Source organism: Triplophysa rosa, linkage group LG7 (assembly GCF_024868665.1).
Source record: "Triplophysa rosa linkage group LG7, Trosa_1v2, whole genome shotgun sequence".
In the NCBI taxonomy this organism is placed as follows: Eukaryota; Metazoa; Chordata; class Actinopteri; order Cypriniformes; family Nemacheilidae; genus Triplophysa; species Triplophysa rosa.
Genome location: NC_079896.1, coordinates 16,901,256 through 16,926,643, shown reverse-complemented (window position 1 = coordinate 16,926,643; position 25,388 = coordinate 16,901,256). Strand labels below are relative to the sequence as shown.

The window sequence follows — 25,388 nt, the reverse complement described above, 5'->3', positions numbered from 1 at the left end:
TCTGTGGGGCATCCTCAAACGGAAGGTGGAGGAATGCAAGGTCTCTAATATCCCCCAGCTCCGTGATGTCGTCATGGAGGAGTGGAAGAGGACTCCAGTGGCAACTTGTGAAGCTCTGGTGAACTCCATGCCCAAGAGGTTTAAGGCAGTGCTGGAAAATAATGGTGGCCACACAAAATATTGACACTTTGGGCCCAATTTGGACATTTTCACTTAGGGGTGTACTCACTCTTGTTACCAGCGGTTTAGACATTAATGGCTGTGTGTTGAGTTATTTTGAGGGGACAACAAATTTACACTGTTATACAAGCTGTACACTCACTACTTTACATTGTAGCAAAGTGTCATTTCTTCAGTGTTATCACATGAAAAGATATAATAAAATATTTACTAAAATGTGAGTGGTCTACTCACTTTGTGAGATACTGTATATTAACATACACAAATTCATCATTACATTTACATTACATTTATGCATTTGGCAGACGCTTTTATCCAAAGCGACTTACATTGCATTATACTAAACATTTGTTTCTGAGTATCATTAACTACTTGCTTATTAACATGCATATTGGTTGTATGTTAGGATGTATAAAGCACATATTAATGCCTTATTCTGCATTACCTTATTCTACATCCCTTAATCATACCCAATGCCTAAACCTAAAAAAGATCTTATAATCTGTAATTAGGAGTTTATTGATGCAGAAGTCCTAGTTAATAGTTATGAGTGAGACTTGGTCCATATTCTAAAGTGTGACCAAACTGTTTATTTGTTTGTTTTAGATGAAATGGACCGAGGTCATACAGGACTGCTCTTGGGCAGTGGAGCTGAATCCTCGCTATGTTAAAGCACTTTTTAGGCGTGCCAAAGCACTTGAAAAACTGGATAACAAGAAAGAGTGCCTCGAAGGTTAAAGTTATTGCTGAATTGACTTGTTCTCATCTGCTTGGATTTAAAGGAATAGTTCACCCAAAAATGAAAATTCTGCCTTTATTTACTTGCCCTCAAGTTGTTCCAAAGCTGTATACATGTATTTGTTCTGTTCAACACAAAGAAATATATTTGGAAGAATAATAGCAATTTTCAGTTCTGGGACATCATTCACTAACATAGTAGATAAAAATATTGTGTTCTGTTGTACACAAAATTAGATATTTTGAAGAATTTGTGAAAACAATCAGTTCTGAGGAACCTTTGACTACCATTTAATTTCTCCTACTATGGTAGTCAATGATGTCCCAGAAGTGAAAATTGCTGATATTCTTCCAAATATCTAATATCTATAATATAATTTATACAGGTATGAAATTACATGAGGGTGAGTAAATGATGACAGAATTTTCATTTTTGGGTGAACTATCCCTTTAAACTCAGTGTTAAATATTGACCATTTTTGTTGTTTTTATTCCTCTATTTTGGCTTATACTTAAAGTCCTATAAAAGCCTTTGTACTTCATATGTTAATAATGTCAGGTTTTTTATTATACAGGTGCTGGTCATATAATTAGTATATCATCAAAAAGTTGATTTATTTCACTAATTCCATTCAAAAAGTGAAACTTGTATATTATATTTATTCATTACACACAGACTGATATATTTCAAATGTTTATTTCTTTTAATTTGATGATTATAACTGACAACTAATGAACATCCCAAATTCAGTATCTCAGAAAATTAGAATATTACTTAAGACCAATACAAAGAAAGGATTTTTAGAAATCTTGGCCAACTGAAAAGTATGAACATGAAAAGTATGAGCATGTGCAGCACTCAATACTTAGTTGGGGCTCCTTTTGCCTGAATTACTGCAGCAATGTGGCGTGGCATGGAGTCGATCAGTCTGTGGCACTGCTCAGGTGTTATGAGATCCCAGGTTGCTCTGATAGTGGCCTTCAGCTCTTCTGCATTGTTGGGTCTGGCATATCGCATCTTCCTCTTCACAATACCCCATAGATTTTCTATGGGGTTAAGGTCAGTCGAGTTTGCTGGCCAATTAAGAACAGGGATTCCATGGTCCTTAAACCAGGTACTGGTAGCTTTGGCACAGTGTGCAGGTGCCAAGTCCTGTTGGAAAATGAAATCTGCATCTCCATAAAGTTGGTCAGCAGCAGGAAGCATGAAGTGCTCTAAAACTTCCTGGTATACGGCTGCGTTGACCTTGGACCTCAGAAAACACAGTGGACCAACACCAGCAGATGACATGGCACCCCAAACCATCACTGACTGTGGAAACTTTACACTGGACCTCAAGCAACGTGGATTCTGTGGATTCTGGATTCCTCTCCTCTCTTCCTCCAGACTCTGGGACCCTGATTTCCAAAGGAAATGCAAAATTTACTTTCATCAGAGAACATAACTTTGGACCACTCAGCAGCAGTCCAGTCCTTTTTGTCTTTAGCCCAGGCGAGACGCTTTTGATGCTTCCTGCTGCTGACCAACTTTATGGAGATGCAGATTTCATTTTCCAACAGGCCTTGGCACCTGCACACAGTGCCAAATCTACCAGTACCTGGTTTAAGGACCATGGTATCCCTGTTCTTAATTGGCCAGCATACTCGCCTGACCTTAACCCCATAGAAAATTTATGGGGTATTGTGAAGAGGAAGATGCGATATTCCAGACCCAACAATGCAGAAGAGCTGAAGGCCACTATCTGAGCAACCTGGGCTCTCATAACACCTGAGCAGTGCCACAGACTGATCGACTCCATGCCACGCCGCATTGCTGCAGTAATTCAGGCAAAAGGAGCCCCAACTAAGTATTGAGTGCTGCACATACTTTTCAGTTGGCCAAGATTTCTAAAAATCCTTTCTTTGTATTGGTCTTAAGTAATATTCTAATTTTCTGAGATACTGAATTTGGGATTTTCATTAGTTGTCAGTTATAATCATGAAATTAAAAGAAATAAACATTTGAAATATATCAATCTGTGTGTAATGAATGAATATAATATACAAGTTTCACTTTTTGAATGGAATTAGTGAAATAAATCAACTTTTTGATGATATTCTAATTATATGACCAGCACCTGTATATTGAGTGGAACACATGCAATACAGCATGTTGAACTATCACAGTGGCTGTTATCAAATTGTTATTAATATGCTTTTTGCAGATGTGACTGCAGTGTGTATTTTGGAAGCTTTCCAGAACCAGCAGAGCATGCTTCTGGCAGATAAGGTGTTAAAACAGCTGGGAAAAGAGAAGGCAAAAGATAAATACAAGGTGAGAACGAGGCAGCAATCTCAAGCTTTAGTAGGAACTCATTTAAATGCAACCTGCTATAGTATCTTTCACTTTATTGTTCTCTAGGGATGCCACAATTCTCAATATAAAATTGAACCGTTCTGTACGACCTCCACGATTCAATATGCGTATGTGAATTGCGGTTTTCTTGTTTTGCGTTTAAATAATTGCCGTCCTTTTTATTAGTTTTATTATGGACTAGCTCTGTCCGTGTTTGTCTGTATGTATGTTTGGGAAAGATAAATGCCTCCCGATGAGTAAATATCTAATAACAATGCGTAAAATGCGATGCTGGCGACAGATATCACATGAGTCGAATGGTGAAGCGAGGCTGCAGCTTAAGCAATTTGCGGTTATATGCTGAAAAACAGATGTAGGCTGGCCATCGGAAGCACCGGAACCTATCGGCTTTATTGTATGCCCTTTGTACCAAAGTAATAATGCCCGAATTTGGCAAATCAAGAATGTATTTCATCTGTTTTACACTGCATACGAAAGCAGCACGTTCGCGTTGCTCACCCAGCACATGCAGAGAGAGCGTCTACAGTGCTGTGCCAAAGTCCTTTTAACGAAAGTCTTTCCACTTGGCGGCCTTTCGGGCAGCTATTTGCGTCATAACGAGACAACAGGCAGATATTTCTAAAATCGCAGACAAAAATTATTAAATGGCATATTTCCGATCAGTAATTAAACCTGACAATGAACGGTACCCTAACTTTGGTTTGTTAAGTTTAAATTGCGCTTAAATCATTTTTTTCAAGTGGTCACGTTGCGCTTTGCATTTCTCCCCATTTATTGTAATGGCAGTGGCGCATATTGTTAATTATCTTTGGCCTTGCCCATTGAACAGTAGTGTTTGTAGTGTTAAATGCGCACCGCATGTCTGTCTGTTGACTACAATTACAACAATTGCAAGTTTGCTTCACGTTATTTTAAATACACTGATGGGCTAAACCTCTTCAAGAAGCTTATTTTACTGGCATGTTGATGAATAATAAAGAAAGAACTTTTGTGAGCTGCCAATGTAAATCTGTAATATATCTTTATTTATATTATTCAAATCAATACACCAGGAATTGTACAATTAGATTTTTTCTTAAAGAGAATCAAATACAAGTCTAGTAAAATAAAGAGAACTGCAATAAAAAAAATCTTAACTTCTTATTGTTCCTGTCACATAAGCATAGAATAATGAAAAAAAAACACTTTCAATGTGCCAAGCCATCAGAACCGAACCAAAAACCTTGGGTATAAACCGAAGTACGTATTGAACCGTGGGTTAACTGTATTGTTGCCTTCCTATTGCCTCCCTCCTCTCTTGTGTTTGCTTACTTTTTTCTTAGAATCGGGAGCCTCTTATGCCATCTCCTCAGTTCATCAAGTCCTATTTTAGCTCATTTACTGATGATATAATCTCACAGCCCTATCAGAAGGGCGAGAAGAAGGATGAGGATAAAGACAAAGAGGGTGAAGCTGCAGAGGTCACAGAAAGGTGACAAGACATAATTATTTTTCTCATAAATTTGGATTCATAAATTGCAATAAACAAAATCCAGTTCTAGCTCATGTTCTAGTTTGTACTCGAAATTTTGTATGACAGCAGTTCTGTATTCGTTGTTCCATATTAATACATTTGGATGATTTGGATCAAAATGATCTCCTACCTAAACAATGGAAATTACTATTTAAGCTATTGTTTTCTCAGCTCGGGTTACCTAAAGGCTAAACAGTATATGGATGAGGAGAACTATGATAAGATCATCAGTGAGTGCACAAAGGAGGTAGAGTCTAGAGGCAGGTACACAGCTGAAGCTCTTTTGTTAAGAGCCACCTTCTACCTGCTGATTGGCAATGCATCTGCTGCGCAGCCTGACCTTGACCGTGTCATCAACATGGATGATGCCAGTGTCAAGGTAACTGAACTACTGTCAATGAAATGTATATGAGCTGTTAACCATGTTTCAATTTAGCTTGTGGTAGTTTGCTACTCATTTTGTGTAGTCCACTCCTCATCTTGTGTAGTCTACCTCATACCTACATTTATTGTTTGTTTTTAACTGATGCAGTCATTCCAGAAAAAAAATAAGTTGCTGAACTTTTTTTTGTTGTGTTTTCAGTTGCGTGCCAATGCGCTAATTAAACGTGGAAGCATGTACATGCAGCAGCAGCAACCCCAGCTCTCAACCCAGGATTTCAATATGGCTGCAGTGATGGACCCTCGTAATGCAGATGTCTTCCACCACAGGGGACAGGTCTTTACAAAGCTTCATATACGCTAGCGTTCTGCCTAAAATGTCCATGATTTTAAGCTTGGTGCATACCTTCATGTCTGAGTTACACAAGCTTTTGCATAATTTTGTTCCCATTTGTAATTAGTAATCAAATTTCAAAACAAAAATTGGTAATGCCTTACTTAAAGTGTATTTATTATTGTGTGTATTTGGTGTAATATAGTGCGTTTATTCGGTTTAAGGTACTAAAAACACAATATTTTACCGATATGATTTTTTTTATAACCGATACGGATATCAATTATTTGCATTTGCCCGGGTCCCGATATGCAGAATCGTCTTTTAATTTGTATACCTCATAGGCTGCACTTTTATTTTTCCTTTTTTCAATCATCTTAACAACAAAAACATTGAAAGTTAGCAGTCTTTCATGTTAATTTCTGTATGAAAGAACAATTCAAATATTAGCAGGAACACTAATATTTAGGGATGCAACAAATGTTCGGCAACCGAAAATAGCAAAAAAAAGCATGTTCGGTAGGGGTGTGACGAGACGCTTACACCACGAGACGAGACACGAGATTGGGTTCACGAGAACGAGAAGAGATTTTTACACTATTTTTAAGAAATCCTCAATGATGAAATATATGAATGGAAAATAGTATTTTATTCAACTGAAAATCGCAAAATGCAAAACAATTTAGGTGCATTTTGAAATCAACTTGTAATGAATGTTAATTTTCTTCTATTTTAATTAATTCTATGCAGTAAAGGACATGCAAACACTGCAAAATGTTTTGCTACCGACCTGTACGATTTCACATGAGAAATCTAACTCCTTTCCACAAATCAAAGATAAAATAATTATAAACAATATAAATAAAATAAATATATAAATAACAGAAATAACAATTTAAATGCAAAAAGTAAGTATATCCATAATCAATGTAGGGATGGGCATTTTTCAATAATTTCATATTCGAATATTTGAGCTCATAAAAAATGAATATTCGAATATTGGTTTATTTAAATTAAGTTAATAATGACGTAATTTGTTACGTTTTTATTTAGTCACAATTTCACATCAAGCTTATAATTATCATTAAATATTCATAATGCATTAATATTATATCCTGTATATCGTTTTTTATGTTGAAAAAATAGAAAAATACATAAAAACTGCAGAAAACAGACTTAACAAAATGAACGAATGCAACGTATATCGACAGTCTGTGATATATGGTTATCTTGTTTATTTTGTTTTACATGTTCTTGATAAGAAAAACAAGCATATAGGTCTATTTTACTCTGGTGAAAGTCTGTTCAACAAGCCGACGGTTAACAAGCCGACAGCGGAGAAAAACGCACTGCTCTTCTCTAACTCCCGGAAACAAAACCCAGATCTATGACAAGAATGACAAGAATATCTGGCTTTATTGTTTATTATGTTGATAATAAATTAAGTAAATGGGCTTGATATCTCATGCCGACTGTTAAGATCATAAAAAATACCCCGCAACAAAGACGGAGCCATAGTGCTTGATTCCCTGATTACGTGACCGTCATCTTTATATAAATATTTTTTTCTTTGTCGTTCACGGTCAGTGTCTGTCTTGTTTAGCTTTGCAATGGATTTGCATCAATAAAAAAGGTAGGCCTATTTATTTCAACTAAGGTAAGGAATTAAAGCGCGTTTTAAAACAAACGAAAAAAGCATCCTTGCAAATTTATTTACAGGCTGTAACTTGAAGGCGACGACCCTATTTGAACTTCTAGAAGGAAAATTCTTACTTTTAGGTATGTAAAAATGTGCCAGTCTTATGTTAAGGCCAAATTCATTAACATTTGTTGCAGTGAAATGTACATTTTCGTGTTTCAAGTTGTTGAAATTAGCATTACTTAATATATTTTTAATGAACGAATATGAATTTAATAAGAACAACCGCTGCAAACAAGTAATGGTAATAAATGAATGATTGTTAATCATTTAATATTACATTGATATTTTTATACCTAATGTAATGTTAACGAATTCTGTGGCTCACCAGTTTTGAAACATTTTAATATGGTGATGTGAGCCGAGCATAAAACGCGATCTGGGCATCCAGTGTGTAAACTTAAAATATTTAAACGAGCTTGCAATCTGAGTGAACAAAGATTTAGGAACACATACAAATGATTTTTTATATTTTCTGTATGTTAAAAAATCATTACAGAAGAAGTGAAGAAGCGTTAAATAAGACCTGACTCTAAGGTCTTCTGTAACGGTAACTTAACCTTGTGGTGACGCAGTTTTATTCTTATGAAAAATAGGAATATTCGAATAGCATTTTTAATATTCGAATAGTTATTGCGGATCGAATATTCGAATGTTCAAATATTCGTGCACATCCCTAAATCAAAGTACTGCTCTCTCAAAACTAAAAGTGCAAACAGAAACAAATTTTTTCTTCACGCATGAAAAAGAGATAAATGAACTACACAGAACAGCCTAAGATATGGTCATGTTCTTTTTCAAGAATATAAGCATGTCGATGATTTCTGGCAGCAGTTGAGACCTTTGGCCAGTAACTATGTCTCCTGCAGTTGAAAAAAAACGCTCACTTGGAACAGAGGTAGCAGGGATGGAAAGGTATGCTTTGGCAAATGGAGATAGCAAAGGATATTTAGAGCTGTTTTCTCTCCACCACTTCAGAGGGCAGCAACTGAGTGGGATAGAGGCCTCTCTTCTGTAGAGATCAATTTCCTTCTCAATCCCTCTGCTGGACTTTTCTGTCTTAGAGAAAGAGTCCCCTAGTAGATCCTCAAGCGCTGTCTTCTTGGAAGCAGGTTCTGTCTCTTCTGACTAGTGTTGCTTTCGTCAACGAAAATTATGACTAAATATGGTCGTCAACGAACCTTTATCACATGACGAAAACGAGACGAGACGCAACGTAAATGCTGGTCATGTGACGATGACTATAATTAAATGTATAATGCAATATTGTTGACGAATAAAAACGAGACTAAATGTGGCTTACAAAATAAAAACTATGCTAAAATGACTCTTCATTTTCGTTGACCAAAACGAGACGAGACGAAATGTTATAACGTTATTTCGTCTGATGCTTTAACCTAGACGCGGAGCGGAATCCTGTTGTTTAAATGTCATCTGGCTGTTCTGAGTGAATTATGTGCACAGTTTAACATACAACACGAGTGATGGTCGAGGATTTATCTGCGTCTGCACTGTATGAGGATATGAACACATGAACTTCATCTCCACACTTGCTCTGAGAGTTCATTTTACAAGCGTTTACTGTTTGAGTGAAGCTAACAGCAAACACAAAAACTGAAGCGTCTCCCCAAAGACCCGTCAAAATAAAAGTCCCGTTAAATTGAACACTCAGACAAAAAATACTTTAGTGAACTATAGTACTTGCTATTGAAAATTGTAGTGCCCTTGTAGTAAATTGATAAACACTGTATACTATAGTAAAGTTTTTTACTGCAGTTTACTATAGTAAAATACTATAGTATACTACAGTAATTTATGTGGACAAATAACCACTATTGTATAGTAAAAAAGGAAAAACACAAATTAGAAAAATTTAAACAAATTTAGATAGTGTAAAAATTATATGGCCCTAATTTACCCATCTGTATGTAACATGAATGTCTTTTGTCAGTTACCTGCCTTTTCATGATGAACTGCACTTGCATCATTTTTTTTAAATGATGACAACCGACAATTTATACTTGTGCTCCTACTGTTTGGCCTGTACTACCAAACTTTAAACCTCTCTAGCTCCAGTGCTATGTGCAAAGAAAGTCTGCATTAATTTACTGCATTCTGTATGCTACTACAGGGCACTGAGGGCAGTCACTCTTTTCCTGTTGGTTCTTTGCAATGCTGGCAAATGTAACCTTCCAGTTGACTTGCGAAATCACTTCCATTTGTTTTATTAATTTATTAATAAAGGATATTGGAAATAAAATCAGTCTGGGTAATTACAAATACTTTGATTTGAATAGTCACACAGCAAGAAAAAGAAAATTTGTATAGAAAAAAGATGCATCGAGAATCGTTTTATCATCACATCGCAGCCCTCTGAATCGTAATAGAATCGCATCATGACGTGCCTAGAGATTCCCACCCCTACCGATGGCCTTAAATTCAAATCAGAGCATCTTCCGTGTCTGGAATGGATGTATTCTTGAGTCTATAAGGTAACAATAATATAATAAGATAACCTTGTTTGAAATGGGTTTGGCTAAAAGAAAATTTTGGTTTCATCTATACTACTAGGTACTTATACTATATTGACTGGGTTAAATAGAATTGCATTACTAAAAAGAGACTAAAATACAATTTTCATTGACTAAAACTAGAGTAAATGTCATCAGTTTTCGTCGACTAAAACTAGACTTAAATGTCATCAGTTTTCGTCGACTAAAACTAGACTAAAATGTCATCAGTTTTCGTCGACTAAAACTAGACTAAAATGTCATCAGTTTTCGTCGACTAAAACTAGACTAAAATGTCATCAGTTTTCGTCGACTAAAACTAGACTAGACTTAAAAGAGTATGAACGTGACTAAAACTAATAAAAACTAAAATGACAGCTTGACACAATGACTAAACTAAAATTAAAACAGGCCGCCAAAAACAACACTACTTCTGACTCGACTCCCAGACCCCCCTCTCCCCCATGTGTGGAACAGTGAGCTGCTGCCTCTTCTCTCCTCTCTGTACTCTTCTCACCTGTAGTCTTTAAACAGCAGAAACACTGGCTTTAACCTTAAGCAGCAAAGCAGTCCCTGCAACACAAACACACCCACTCTGATGCTGTCATGTTTCTAACACACACACACTTTGCATTAAACATTTTCAGTTGGTACTTGGGAACATAAATCTAGTAGGAAAAAAATTCACACACACTTTCACACTTACAAAAGGAGTAAAGCAATTCAAATTGATTTATACCTGATTTTGCTGCAATTGTTCCGCCTTTTTCTGCACCCTCAGGAAGACAGACTCGCGTTGGTTATGGTCTAGTTGTGGTAGAGTCTGGAATCTTGGGTCCAGCGCAGTGCTCTCTAACAGAAGGTTGTATGCATCTCCACTGTATCTCCCTGAAATATTACTGAGGATTGCTCTCTTTGTGTCGGCCACGGTGGGGGAATCGCCGTCATTTTGTGCCATGCTTTGTTCAATCATGCTCTTCAGTAGCACAATGAGAGACACTGTGGGGCTCTTCTCCTCACATAAGACTGTGGTGGCTGTCTTCAAAGGATTCAGCAGCTTCACAAGGTCTTCGGCATTCAAGATATCGCTGCTGTCCAGTGTACCAATGTTACGGGCGTTTTGTCTCATCTCAGGGCTGGTGTGAGCTGCTGATATGGCAGCTTGCTGCTCCAGGTAACGAACCAGCATATCTAAAGTGCTATTCCATCGTATGGTAATGTCCATGATTAATTTGTGTGGTGGCAGTTGTAGCAGCTTCTGCTTGGACATGAATAACGCGGCAGCTTTGAAATCCGGTGAAAAAAAGCTGTTACTCGTCTCACCCGCCCAAGCAACCGAGTGACACGCGCAACACCGAGGCCAGCCTGGGTAGCAAGGTTTATCGTGTGTGCAAAGCACTTGATGTGCGGTCCAATCCTGCCTCGCGCACAGCCACTTCCATATTACGCGCATTGTCAGTCACAATTGCGATGCCATGGTTTGTTTTTTTAATCTCCCAGTCAGTGACAGCTGCTTGAAAAACCCAGTCGAGCAGCTGCAGACACCCGCCGATTTCCAGCTCGGAGGTGCAGATGAGCTTTCAATGCACCCATGTACTGCAACCGCCAGTACAACCCGAGTTGGCCTCCAACAGCGGCTTCAGGAAATTTCCACCACTCCATCGGCACTCCACCTCTCACTCAAGCCCCCACCCTGAAGCGAGGCCGCTTCAGCTAGCCACTCCAGCGGATGCGTTTCCCACCCTCATTTTTCAGGCACAAACTCGCCCCCTGCATTCATTGGCATCAGCTACTTCCATGCCGATGCCCTCCAACGCTCCGTTTCTGGAACCTCCCCCCGTATCCACCAACATCAGGATGCAGATATTAGCAGGTGCGGACGTAGATTTATTTCATTTATTGTCACCACTCGCACCCCTGTCAGTCAAGTGCCAGATCACGCACGGCGACCTCTCATTTACCGTAAAAGACACACCCCATAGTCATCCCCACATTTTGTCCTTTACGGAATTCACTGTTGCTTTCTCACGTTACATCGAAGTTATTTGCACTAGTTTCCCTCATAGGAGGCGTGAGCTCGGTGACTATCTTGCCATAGTCGCGGAGCTCACGCTTTCTTACGGGGGGGACACATTTTTACACATACCATAAATTGTTTTTTGCAAAATGTGCAATAAGGGTAGCTCAGTGGAACCAGTGCTCATACTGGGGCGCACTGGACACTGATAGGGTCACAATAGGGTGTTTTTGGGATACCAGAATCTGTCTTGCGCCGTGTGTCGCTCAGTGGCACACAGCACCACAGCTTGTCCCCTCGTCACCCCCGCCTTTTCCCATCGCCAGGCTTCGCCTCCCCCCATCTCTGCTCATGTTCCGCGCCTGCTGGGGGTACCAAGACACAAGAGCACGAAGCTTGCAGAAACTTCAACTCGGACCGTTGCACGAGACAACGATGCTGCTTCCTTCACTTATGCAATTATTGTGGAGCTGCCCACGCCCGTTTGGTTTGCCCTGTATGCAAAAAAAGTTAATAAACAATCTCATAATTATTTATCGACTCCTGTCAATTTGTCGCATTTATCCTCCGAACTACGGAACCACCCCGATCATGCCTTTACAGAATACATTCTGTCTGGTCTTCTAAAAGGTTTTAGTCCCGGCATCGCGAGCTCCCTTTCTCACAGCATCATATGCCCTAATCTCTGTTCTGCGCTCGCAGAGCCCGACATCGTCGATCGCCTGATCAAAAAAGAGATTGACGATAAATTCATGATCGGCCCCTTTACCGCCCCACCATTTTCAATTTTTCGCATCAGTCCCATCGGCGTAGCCACGCGAAGATTTTCGAAAAAAGCGCTTAATATTCGATCTTTCATCCCCACACGGTTCCCCCTTTCCAAGCATTAATAGTCTAATCCCGCTCGAAGAATTCTTGTTACATTATCAAGACGTCGAGCAAGCTATTACGCTTATCAAAACGGCCGGGCACGGTGCCTGGCTGGCTAGAGTCGACATCACGTCCGCTTTCAAAATAATGCCGATACACCCAGACTTTTGGCACCTCTTCTGCATTTGTTGGCATGAAAAATGTTCCTGTTCCGTCTGCCTCACCTTCGGATGCAGAAGCAGTCCAAAGATTTTTGACATGTTGTCAGAGGCAATCTGTTAGATTCTCTCTAACAACTATGCCATTCCTTACCTCATCCACCTACTAGACGATTTTCTAATAGTCTCGCCGGCAGAATCTGTCCCTGCCGCACATCTTTCCAAAGTCCAAGAAGTATTCTCAAAGCTCAGCGTCCCTCTCGCACCCGAAAAAACTTCGGGACCCAGCACGTCCATCGAATTCCTAGGCATTAAGTTGGATACACTAAAGTTCCAAGCTTCCTTGCCCAAGAAAAAAAAAATCGATAGGACAATTTTGATCGCTTCCTCACTCATAGACACACCGCATTGTTCTAAACGAGAGCTATTATCAATTCTCGGCCACCTGAACTTTGCGATGCGCATCATCCCGCAAGGTCGCCCTTTCGTTTCGCATCTCCCTCGCATCCTCCGCTCACGCTCTGGAGGATTTAATCCACCTAGACAGCTCATGCCGCGACGAGCTCAGTCTATGGATTAAATTCCTCAAACAATGGAATGGTATCTCTCTTTTTTACAACGACATGATCTCTCTCCCCATCAACACACGCTTATTTACTGACGCAGCTCCTTCCTTCGGTTTTGGGGGATATTACCAAGGTCGCTGGGTCACGTCTACATGGCCCCCCCAGCTCACAAGTTTACCGCAGTCCCTCGCGTGATCAGCACTTTTCGAGCTATTCCCGTTAGTGGCCCATTTATGGGGGAAAGAATGGTCCGCCTCCAGCATCATGATCCATTGCAACAACGAAGCAACGGTACATTGCATTAATAAAGGCCGCTCACATTCACCCGCCTTAATGCCTTTTCTCAGACGCCTAATTTGGACTTCTGTGTGCGATCAGTTCATTCTGACGGCCAAGCACGTCCCAGGAGTGAAAAACCAGATAGCTGATGCCCTTTCCCGTTTCTCATTTCAGAAATTCAGGCTGTTGGCACCGAAAGCAGACCCAATACCTACGCCTGTCCCTCCCTATTCGGAATTGACATTCAATTAAACCACCCCCTTAAAACTCTAATAGATGCATCCTTGAGTGCAATCATTCAAGCCGTCTCCCACAGAACCCTACTTTGATACCTCACGGCATGGAGAAACTTCAAAGCATTTCATAATACATACAACATTCCCTTCCCAGATTTCTCTCTCCTCTCCATCCCATCATTCATCTCTTTCCTCAACACAATCAAACATCTCCAAGCAAGTTCCATGAAAGGTTATCTGAGCGGGATTCAATTTTTTTACAAAATTAATTTACAATGCACCCTCCCAAGCCATAGCCAGTTCTCAAACATCTATGCTCATCAAGGACACCCAGAGAGCCCAACCCACCCACCGAGATGCCAGACAACCTATCACCTTAGAAGTTCTGACCAAATGTATCTCAATTCTCCGCAGAGGCTACCACACCAAGCATACCGCGCACACACTCGATGCCATGTTCATCCTGGCGTTCTTTGGATTTCTCAGAGGATCAGAATTCACCACTACGTCCAATTTCAACCCCTCAGTTAACCCCACTATTTCGGATTTGTCAGTGCTCGATTCTGAAACCATCTCGATTTTAATTAAACAACGCAAGACCGATCAGGCCAGAAGAGGTCATTTCATATATATCTTCAAGCTTCAATCCTCAATCCAGCCATTCCAAACCCTAGTAGCATACCTCCGCTTCAGAACATCACAGGCCAAATCTCCATCCGACCCTCTCTTCGTAGATGGACCTAAATCACCCTGCTACAAGCTTCTGGTTCCAAAAACACCTAAAATCCTTTTTGCGCCACTCAGGCATTCCAGTAGATCTATTCTCCAGCCATTCATTTTGCATCGGCGCGGCAACCACGGCCGCCCAAAAGGGCCTCTCACAGTCCCAGATCCAAACGCTAGGCCGTTGGTCTTCAGACGCTTTCAAAAGTTACATCCGGACTGACCGCGCCCTCATCAGGGAAGCACACAGGACCCTCGTCATCCGAATCATTTAGCACCAATCATCAACCATCTAACAAGCTTCCCCAGCAAGCAAGCAGCAGCATCGCTACACCACTCCAACTCAGAGGAGCCCGGCTTCCATATCGCGCTCAGCCGCAGCAGACACCAACCCCCAAGAAGCCAGCATCGCAACACGCGACAGCCCCCGCAGGGGCCCGTGCTTCATCCCTCACTCTGCCTCTGCAGAATGTCTTACCTTCCCCTAAGTAATTTTCCCCACATGCTTTCCTTTCCCACTTCCCCAGAAGCAAGTGCTTCATCCCTAACTCTGCCGCAACAGAACGTCTTTCCTTCCCCCAAGTAGATTCCCTCGCATGTTCCCTTTACCCCATCCCCTTCCCCAGAAGCCAGCATCGCATTGAGCGACAGCCCCCGCAGTGGCCCGTGCTTCATCCCTCACTCTGCCGCTGCAGAACGTCTTCCCTTCCCCTAAGTAGATTCCCTCGCATGTTCCCTTTACCCCATCCCCTTCCCCAGAAGCCAGCATCGCATTGAGCGTCAGCCCCCGCAGGGGCCCATGCTTCATCCCTCACTCTGCCGCTGCAGAACGTCTTCCCTTCCCCCAAGTAGATTCCCTCGCATGTTTCCCTTACCCCTTCCCCAGAAGCAAGTGCTTCATCCCTCACTCTGCCACAGCAGAACGTCTTTCCTTTGCCCCAAGCACAATGTTCTTCCCCGCATGCTTCCTTTCCCCCATCCCTTTCCCCAGAAGCCAGCATCGCAACACGCGACCACCCCACAGGGGGCTGTGCTTCATCCCTCACTCTGCCACTGCAGAACGTCTTCCCCCCAAGCAAAGAAGCCAGTATCGCCGCAGGGGCCCTTGCTTCCAACTCGAGCTCTGCCGCAGCAGACACTATGCATCACAAAGCCAGTATCGCCGCAGCGACCGCCCCGCAGGGGCCCGCACTCCCAACCCAATCTCTGCCGCAGCAGACACCATGCATCATAAAGCCAGTATCGCCGCAGTCACCGATCCTGCAGGGGCCCGTGCTTCCCACCCAATCTTTGCCGCAGCAGACACCATGCACTATGAAGCCAGTATCGCCACAGCCAGTATCGCCCGTGCTTCCAACTCGTGCTCTGCCACAGCAGGCAAAATTCCCTTCCAACCCCCCCCCAGAAGACTCGGCAATAATAAATCAACAACTTAATGGCATCAGCCACCCCGCAGGATCTCGATCCACGAACACAGCAGACCCCCAACTTGCAGGAGCTCCACAAATCCAGCGGCCACAGCAACACCTGTACCATCAGGTTCTGCATGACCCACAGGCCCCTTGGCGAACGCAAGCCACCATCCAGGAAGCCTCAAGTATAGCGTTCTGGTGTGTATGCGCTACCCGGCTGCTGTCCAGCATTTACATGCGCTTTGTGGGGTGACTTCTGGGTTCGGCCGTTTCCGAGCTCGGCGCACTTGCCCCTATTGGGGAGAGTGAGCGTACCGGGTTCGGAAGAAACCGGCGAGCTCGGAACCCGCTCCCCGGACAGCACGCCAAATACGCATACCTTTACTACCCCTGCTATCTTTATTATCTGCACAGGTGAACTCGTGAAATTGTTTTATTAACAAAATTCGGGAGAAGCCGGAGTATATAATTAAGTCCGGCTGGTTCACTATCAGCAATCACAACTCTACCCTATCAGCTCAAACGAACCAGCACATAAATAGACTAGGAATCTTACCTGAAGCCGTCTCTAAAGGATTAAACATCCCTCCACCTCCCCGGCTCCTCTCCCCGAACTTGAATATCTAGCAGGACTCGGGAGGGTGAGTTCTGGGTTCGGCTGTTTCCGAGCTCGGCACACTCGCCCCTATTGGGTGGAGAGAGCGTACCTGGTTTGGAAGGAAATGGCGAGCACGGAGCCCGCTCCCCGGACAGCACGCCAAATACGCATACCTTTACTACCACTGCTATCTTTATTATCTGCACAGGTGAACTCGTGAAATCAGCTTGTTAGTAATGATTCCAAGACCTAAGATGAGTGTGTCATATTAGTGACATAAATAATGAGCAGTGTTGGGGTACTCCAGGACCAGGATTGGGAAACACTGATCTACAGGTTTTTGGAATGGGTTTTTGGTAAATTGCCTGAAATAAGATCTGTGGTTAACAAAGCCTCTAAATATGTTTACATTTTAATCTGTGACCTAAATCACAACACGTTTAACCCGCTTGAGATTTTAAAATTGTGTTTTAATAATGGTGGGTGCTACAAGTTGCTAAAAGCGACAACATCTATATATGAAGAGTTTGGTTCCAAAATGAGAGAACTTTGAATGAGAGAATGATTTTCAAAAATCATGTTTTCTTATTGTGCATTCCAATTAATATCAATCAAACTGCAGTTGGTTTATTTTCATTTAAGCCATACTAACTAAATAAAATACAGCTAACAAACACAATAAAAACATGATAACATAATAAAAAACATGATTTTTGAATTTTCATCTCATTTTGGAACAATAGTCTTCATATATATCTCATAAATAATGCAACATGGGTACAAATCTCTAAAAAACATGGATGGGAGATTCAATCACGGAGTAATTACTTACCAGGCAACACGTTTATAATTATGTTTAAAAAAGTTGTTGGAGGCATGGTGATGGTGACGCGACTGTAATGTAGTAGTCTGTTTATAGCCTCATGTTAGCTTTTTACTTCAGGCAATTGTATTTAGGCTTCAAAAATTACGTTGTGTTAATTTGTCTTGAAAGACAATGTGTAAGTATCATAAACCTTTGTTAATCACAAATCTTATTTTTTGTGACGTTCCAAAAGTCTGTAGGGAAAAATGAATAGGCTTTCAGTCAAGGGAACCAGTGTGGCGCTAACTTCCGGTTTGGCCTACAATAATATGTCATATTGTAGGGTTGCAACGTTATACCGGCTAGATGTTATACCGTGATACAGACATGCTCGATTATCGTACCATGAACATTTGCTTTTCAACTGTTTTTATGAATAAATAAACCAGACGGAAAACCTCACCTGTGCACATGCAGTGCATTTTTGCTTGTTTGAACTCTCAACTTGCTTCACTCACACCGTGAGTCAATATATTGTTTTTTTATTCACTTTATGCTGTTATGCGCAGCGCATAACAAACACTTGGTCCTACTGTATGTTCCCTTAGGGGCTGTGTCCACCGAGGCACTTTTACGCTGCTGAAAACACCAGCTAGGCTGAAAACGCCCGCTGCAGGTGCAGTGTTCTGTCCCAAGTTCAGTTCTGGGCACCCAGTCGAACGCCGGCACTGAGCACGTTAAAAAAAATTACATTACATTGTAAATGTAAATGTCATTTAGCAGACGGTTTTATCCAAAGCAACTTACAAATGAGGTTAACCATGGAAGCAATTGGAACAACATAAGGACAACAAAAAGCATAAGTGCAATAAAACTGGTCTCATATAGCCTACCACAGTAGACAAAGCTAAGTGTTTTTTTTTTTTGAAAGAGTAGAAAAGAGATGGTCAGAACTGATCGGTCAGGTGCTGACGGAAGAGATGTGTTTTCAGCCGATTCTTAAAGATGGCTACAGAATCTGCTGATCTTGTAGCAGCGTGCAGATCATTCCACAAATGTGGAACCGATCCAGAGAAGGTACAGGAGAGAGATTTTTTTTACCTTTTTGGGATGGCACCACAAGACGTCGTTCAATTGCAGAGCATATGGATCTGGCAGGTACATAAGTCTGCATTAGCGAGTGAAGATAAGGGCTGCCAAATCAGTGGTGGTCTTGTAGGCCAGGAGCAGAGTCTTGAATTTGATGCGAGTGACTATAGGGAGCCAATGTAACTTAATGAAGAGAGGAGTGACGTGTGCTCTCTTCGGTTCATTGAAGACTACTCTTGCCGCTGCATTCTGGATCATCTGTAGAGGTTTGGTTGTGCAAGCTGGAAGTCCAGCCAGTAGCGCATTGCAGTAGTCCAGTCTGGACAGAACAAGAGCCTGGACTAGGACTTGCGTACCATGCTCGCATAGGAAAGGTCTAAATTTCCTAATATTGTAGAGGAGGACTCTACAGGAACGGGTGGTGCTGGCAACATGATTTGTGAAGTTTAGCTGATCATCGATCACCACTCCCAGGTTTCTGGCCGTTCTGGAAGATGTGATGGTTGATGAGCCCAGTTGAATGGAGAAGTTGTGATGAATTTTTGTGTCGGCCTGGGATTACAAGCAGTTCTGTTTTAGCAAGGTTCAGCTGCAGGTGATGGTCATTCATCCAGAGGAAATGCATGCAGAAACAGTCGGATCGTCAGGCTGAAATGACAGGTGGAGTTGTGTATCATCCGCACAGCAGTGATAGGAAAAGCCATGTTTCCGAATGACAGCGCCTACAGTAGGTGTTGGCGCAGCCATTCCCCAAACGAGCTAGAAATGCTGGTTCTCATAACGGAGGATATAACATATCACACAGATAGTCAGAGATTCGTTTCGCCTACTTGCACACATCACACGAGAATGAACAATGGCCATTTATTTAGGATTGCACACAGGTGTGTCACTCCGCCCACTCCAGAAACAAGGTCACATGATCAATTGAGAACATTAACAACGACAGAACTCAACACTAGGGATGTCATGTATACAGAAAAGAGCAACGGTCCAAGCACTGAACCCCGAGGCACCCCTGTATCGAGATGTTGGGACTCGGAGACCTCACCTCTCCTGGATACTCTAAATGACCTACCTGAGAGGTAAGACCTGAACCATTGTAGCACCATTCCAGAGACACCCATAGCCTTGAGGGTTGGCAGGAGGATGTGGTGGTTAACTGTGTCAAAGGCGGCAGATAGATCCAGTAGGATAAGTACAGATGAGTTCGAGGGTGGCTCCTGCCAGTCTCAGGGCTTCAATGACAGAGCAGCGCAGTCTCAGTGGAATGACCACTCTTGAAACCAGACTGGTTGCTGTCCAGGAGGTTGTTCTGGGTGAGAAAGGATGAGAGCTGGTTACATACAACACGTTCAAGATAGGGTTGTTCCGATTGACGATACCATCGTGTATCAACGATACTCAGACATATCGGATTAAATTAACATTACAAACGCGCATTGCACATTTCTTCATGCGATTCATTGCTTTCCTTGCATGCAGATAAGGCTTTTCCTCATGCCAGAGAAAGTTTGTAATGTGCAGGGTTTGAGTTTTCCGCGCACAAGAGCTTGTGATATGCATGGCTCGGGCTTTTCTTTGCAGGAATTGCAATGTGCATGAGGGTTTAAAACCAGCGCACGAGTTGTTCCCGTTTGGCAATCAAGTAAGAACAGCGCACGCGGGCATTGCATTGAAGAAAGAAGCAAAATCATCAGCTGTTAAGTCCGATAAAGGTGAGGGGGCAGGCGGGCAGAGAAAGTTTTAAAGAGAGTACGAGAGTCAGGGGAGTTGTTGATTTTAGCGTGGTAGTACTGGGTTTTCGCAGAGGAGACATCAGCAGAGAAAGAAGAGAGGAGAGACTGATAGAGACCGAGGTCAGTAGGTTCTTTAGATTTGCGCCACTTTCTCTCAGCAGACCTGAGCGTGGCGCGATGCTCACGGAGAACATCAGATAACCAGGGGGCAGAAAGGGATGCACGAGATGGCCTAGATGTAAGAGGGCATAAGTTGTCTAAGCAGGAGATTAGTGTGGAGCAAAGAATGTCGGTGGGGCTGCTAGTGTCCAAGAGAGAGAGCTGTTCAGAGGGAGGGAGCATGGTGGAGACGGCAGAGGATAAGCAGGAGGGAGAGAGTGTTCGTAGGTAGCGCCGGAATGTGACCAGTGGGGAAGCGTGTGTGTAGTGTCTGGAGAAGTTAGGTCAAGATCTAGATCTAGTTGATTACCAGACTTATGGGTTGCTGAAGTGGGGACTCGCTTGAGGTCAAACGACGCAGTCAGGTTGTTGAAGTCAGCAGCCTGTGGTTTTTCAAGGTGGATGTTGAAGTCTCCAAGTACCACCAGAGGAGTACCATCCTTGGGGAAGGATGACAGAAGGGTAACCAACTCGTCAAATAAATGTCCAAGCTGACCTGGGGGACAATAGATAACTACAACATGAGTTTTAACAAGGTGGATGACAGTAACAGCATGTGACTCGAAGGAGATGTTGTCACATGAGGGTGCCAGCTGTTTGAATTTCCAGTCGTTAGGGATAAGTAGACCGGTTCCTTCACCCCTTCCTGATATGCATGGGCTGTGGGAGAAAGCGTAGTTATTAGAGAGGGCAGCCGGTGTGGCACTGTCCTCTGGCTTGATCCAGGTTTCAGTAAGTGCTAAAAGAGAAAGACCAGAATGTTTAGCAATAGCTGTGATGAAATCTGCTTTGTTACAGCAGATTGGCAGTTCCAGAAACCAATGAGAAATGTAATTGAGGTAGTTGTGGATGCTGAAAGAGTGCGCAGATTATTAGTGTTACGTGGCGTTCTACGTGATACCGGTGATTTATGGGTTGTAATGACAGTAATGACAGGTAGGGCTGGGCGGAATGACGAAATAAAATGTAAACCCGTAAGAGATTTTTCTATTCCGTGGAATGTAAATAAATAGACAAAGATTCAGCTCTTTTATTCCGAACATGCATTACATGAATTAAATAAAAGTCATGAATTAAAGTTAAGTCTTTATTGGGACAAGAATTGATGGATTAGGCTTCTCTCTGTTTCGTATGCTCTCTTTGGTAGATAAACTCATATTAACTAGGCCTACGATTAATCCGTTTGAAAAAGAAACATAAAACCAGTCCTTAATGAAAGAAAACAAGTTGACAAAAAGATTGAATCCACTATTTGGTGATAAAATTGCATAACATGTGATTTATAAACTCTCTTTGGTAGGTGGGTCATTTTGACCTGGGAACACCACAAGTGCAACAAGGTGGGGAAAAAACACAAAAAGCAACAAAAAAGTACATTCTTTTGTGAGATGTTATAGTATTTGTGAAAAAAGTCAACAAATTTCAGTCCAATCCTATAACATTAACTAGTATTTTGGGGTAAAATATTTTTTACACAACATGAGGGACACGTTAGGAAATGCACATATAGGCGGGTAACCAACTGCATACACACGCATATATAATTTGCTAAATAATAAAAAAGAAAGGTGTAACAATAATTTTTTTAAGATGGGTTACAAAAGTTAAAATAGGGTCAGATTAGATTTTGTGATATTAAAACCGAGTTAAATGATGGGACCCCCATAAGACTTGACTCAATTCGAGCACTGGTTAAAAGTCCAAAAGTGTCCACCGGTGTATTAACAATCCAAAGTGATAATACAAATCCAGTTGGTAGTGCTGGAATGGTAGTCCACGATAAAAGAGAACTCCTCAATCCAAACATTTGTGAGCAAAACTAAGCTAACCCCATGTGCCATACTGCCTGGTCACATGACAGACAGACCAGGTATAATTAAAGACATACACATATAAAACAGGAATAAAATGGCCACGACAATGTGTAAAACCTATTAAAACTCTAATACACATAAAATAATAATATATATAGAGTGGTTAAAACGTGTCATGTGTGACAGTTTCACATAGTCCCCACCTAGCCTACCGCTCCAGGTAAGGAACTAGTCCCTTGAAGGTACTATCCACCATTGTGCATCTTGTGGGTGTCCTCTTGTATGTGTTCTTTAACCCCTTAGCATTCCTGTAAAATTAACCTAAAACGCCTAAAAAAGGCATGCCCAAAGTAAACTGTATTCTGTTCTTTAACCCTTTGGAGTACATGTATGGTTTGTGCATATTTTGAAAGGAGACACTTTGAGGTTTGTTCATTAACAGTCAGAATCACTGTAAGTCTTACTGGTATTGAGTAATAGAACTTTGAACACATTGAAAAGGGAAATAAGTATATTCCGCCTAAATTTTTTTTGTTAAAAAATGCCTGCAGATGACTACAACTGGGAGGTATTAGCTTGAAGACACATTGGGATCACAGAACGAAGCCTTAGCAAGCGTAGTTTCAAATTTGATAACAATACCTTAGATAAGTGTATGTAAAAACACTAATTTTCTAAGTTTATATCTAGGCGCTTCCCAAAAAAGGCCATTTGGTGACTCCAAATGACCCCTTTTAAGCACATTGAATGTTAACACATAAAATGCTGCTGTTTTTGAATGCTTTATTGTACAGTCATAATTTTGGGCACCAGTGAAAGGTTACACTAAGTGCTATTCAATCTCTCATCCAGATTCACTGTCAGTAATTGCTGACACATAGTAACTGAAGCATAAACAAGTTATAGTGTGTACAGATACAAAACAAGTGCTATGGTATTAAAAGTTAACATAAGACCACATATATCTATCTATCAATGAAGACCTTATATAAAACCATATATAAGTCAATATGTAAGACTATAACTATTTACACATTTTACAATTATATTTTACAAGTTATTGGCATCATGCCACTCATTGTAACAATCACGATTTGGCACAAAGCACAACAGTATGTCACAGGAGGAGCACTTCACTGGTGTCTTTGCTTGGCACTGTCTGCACCTCAGACGACCCATGGTGCTATGTGCAGTGATATGCACAGGCTTGTGATGTTTGCTGCGTGGAGTGGACGATGGAGCAGGAATTTTTGCTGCTGCTGCCAGCTCCTCAACAAGTGTCTCTCTGAATGCCTTTTGGTGCATGGGTACCTCTCCTTTACCTTTGGTAAGATCCTTGTAAAGCAAGAACGCATTCACAATAGCAATGTCCATAAAGTGATAAAACAATGTCTTATACCACCTCTGGGTCTTGTGGATGACTTTGTAATAATTGATCAGCGAATCTGAAAGATCCACTCTACCCATGAACCTGTATAGGAAGAAAAAGCAACACTGAGCCACATATTTGATTTAAGTTCAAATAGCATAAAAGATTGTTGATTATATAATACATACCGGTTGTACTCCTTCACTGCTGGTGGAACAGAGATGTTCTTCAAAACCCAGTGCCCATCTGCATCTTTCACTCTTCTCTGAACAGTGTCCCCCCCATGGGCTGTGTGGAGTGTTGTGCACATAAAAACATCCCTTGTGTCTCGCCATTGCACAAAGAGGAGGGAGTCCTTTCTGATCCACCGTATGCTCCCACGCAAAGATTTCGAAACCAGAGTGTTTATTTTGGTTTTTGGAAAACCAATTCTGTTTGTGCGTATCGTTCCGCATGCCCAGATCCTCTTTTGAAGGAGATCACAGAAAAGGGAGGGACTTGTATAAAAATTGTCAACAAAGAGCTTGTAACCCGTGCCAAGCAACTGTGTGTCAACAAGCTCCATTACTGACTCATAACTGAGTCCTTTCCCACTGTTTCCCTGCAGCTTTCCTTCATACACAAAAAAGTCCCATGTGTACCCATTGCTCGAGTCCGCCAGTACGAAAAGTTTATAACCCCAGCGACAAGGCTTATTTTTCATGAACTGTTTAATCCCGATACGCGCTTTAGAGGCAACCATCCGCTCATCAATTGAAATTTCCTGGCCAGGGTGATAGTTTATTTTGCATGCATCCCTAATCTCACTGTATAGTGGCTTGATTTTGCAAAGACGATCAAATTCTGAGGTACCTCTTCTCTGCTCGTTAGCAGCATCATCCACCAAGCTACTGAGGTGAAGGGAGTGGCAGATCCTGAGAAACTTCTTTCCGGTAAGAAGCGTTTTAGGGAACGGCAAGCTGTACAGATGACTTTCTCTCCAGTAATCAGTTATGGACGGGAGTTTTATTAGACCCATATAAATTACCGCACAAATATTTGCGCACAGACTTTTTTGCATGATAGATTGAATCTTCCCACTAAAGCTGCATATTAATCTTTTCAGAAGCTCATTGGCTATCATACAAGACAGTCATGTGCAAATTCTGATGCGATTAGATCGATCTGTTGTCCATCAAATTGAGGGCGGTGTCATTGGTCATCCAGGTCGCTCCTTGGCTATTGATGCCTAATGACACCCCTTAGATTCACCTATTGGTTCAAATGAGGTGTCAATTCAAAGTGCAGGGGTCAGCGGCCATTTTGACATCAACAAATCCGTATTGTTTACAATAGAAAAGAAGCTACACCGCAGAAAACATTGAAGATTTGATTGCTCTTTCGGCTAACTTGAAACGACACTACCACATTCCATGGATGTTTATGGATATATAAATGTTTTTTGGGCTAAATATTTCATTGAATTAGATCGACTGGAGCCTTTACAGTGTAACAACACCGTTTTTGTGGAAATTTTATGAATCATTGGGCAATCGGGAGGCTTCATAGGTGAGTTCCGTCAGTTTAGTCATTGTTTATTTGATTGTTGGTGGTCTGACAAAGACACTGATTGTACCTTCTGTGTTGATCGTTCCCCTAAATGGTTTACATTATTTGAATCACAAGAATCTCAGCTTTCCAAAGATATGTGTCATGTTTAGCTTTTTGTTTCGTGAGTTTTTTTAATGTCACAAAGTTAACCCATAAACATGCAGTGTGGCGCCAGCGGTACGGTGGATTTCAAAGGGGTTAAGATGTCTTTGTAATAAATGTGGTAAAACTAGGCCCTCCCACAGAGACACTA

At 41.6% G+C, this 25,388-nt stretch overlaps 1 protein-coding gene across 1 annotated transcript in view; it reads left to right on the top strand.

Annotated features, from left to right (window-relative positions):
• tomm70a (translocase of outer mitochondrial membrane 70 homolog A (S. cerevisiae)) overlaps positions 1-25,388 on the top strand; it is a 76,680-nt gene that overhangs the window by 37,916 nt on the left and 13,376 nt on the right. Inside the window, exons 3-7 of the mRNA XM_057338104.1 lie at positions 787-913; positions 3,123-3,232; positions 4,597-4,745; positions 4,959-5,166; positions 5,371-5,505. Of these exons, the coding sequence (XP_057194087.1) occupies positions 787-913; positions 3,123-3,232; positions 4,597-4,745; positions 4,959-5,166; positions 5,371-5,505 (729 nt within the window). The remainder of the gene's footprint in view (positions 1-786; positions 914-3,122; positions 3,233-4,596; positions 4,746-4,958; positions 5,167-5,370; positions 5,506-25,388) is intronic.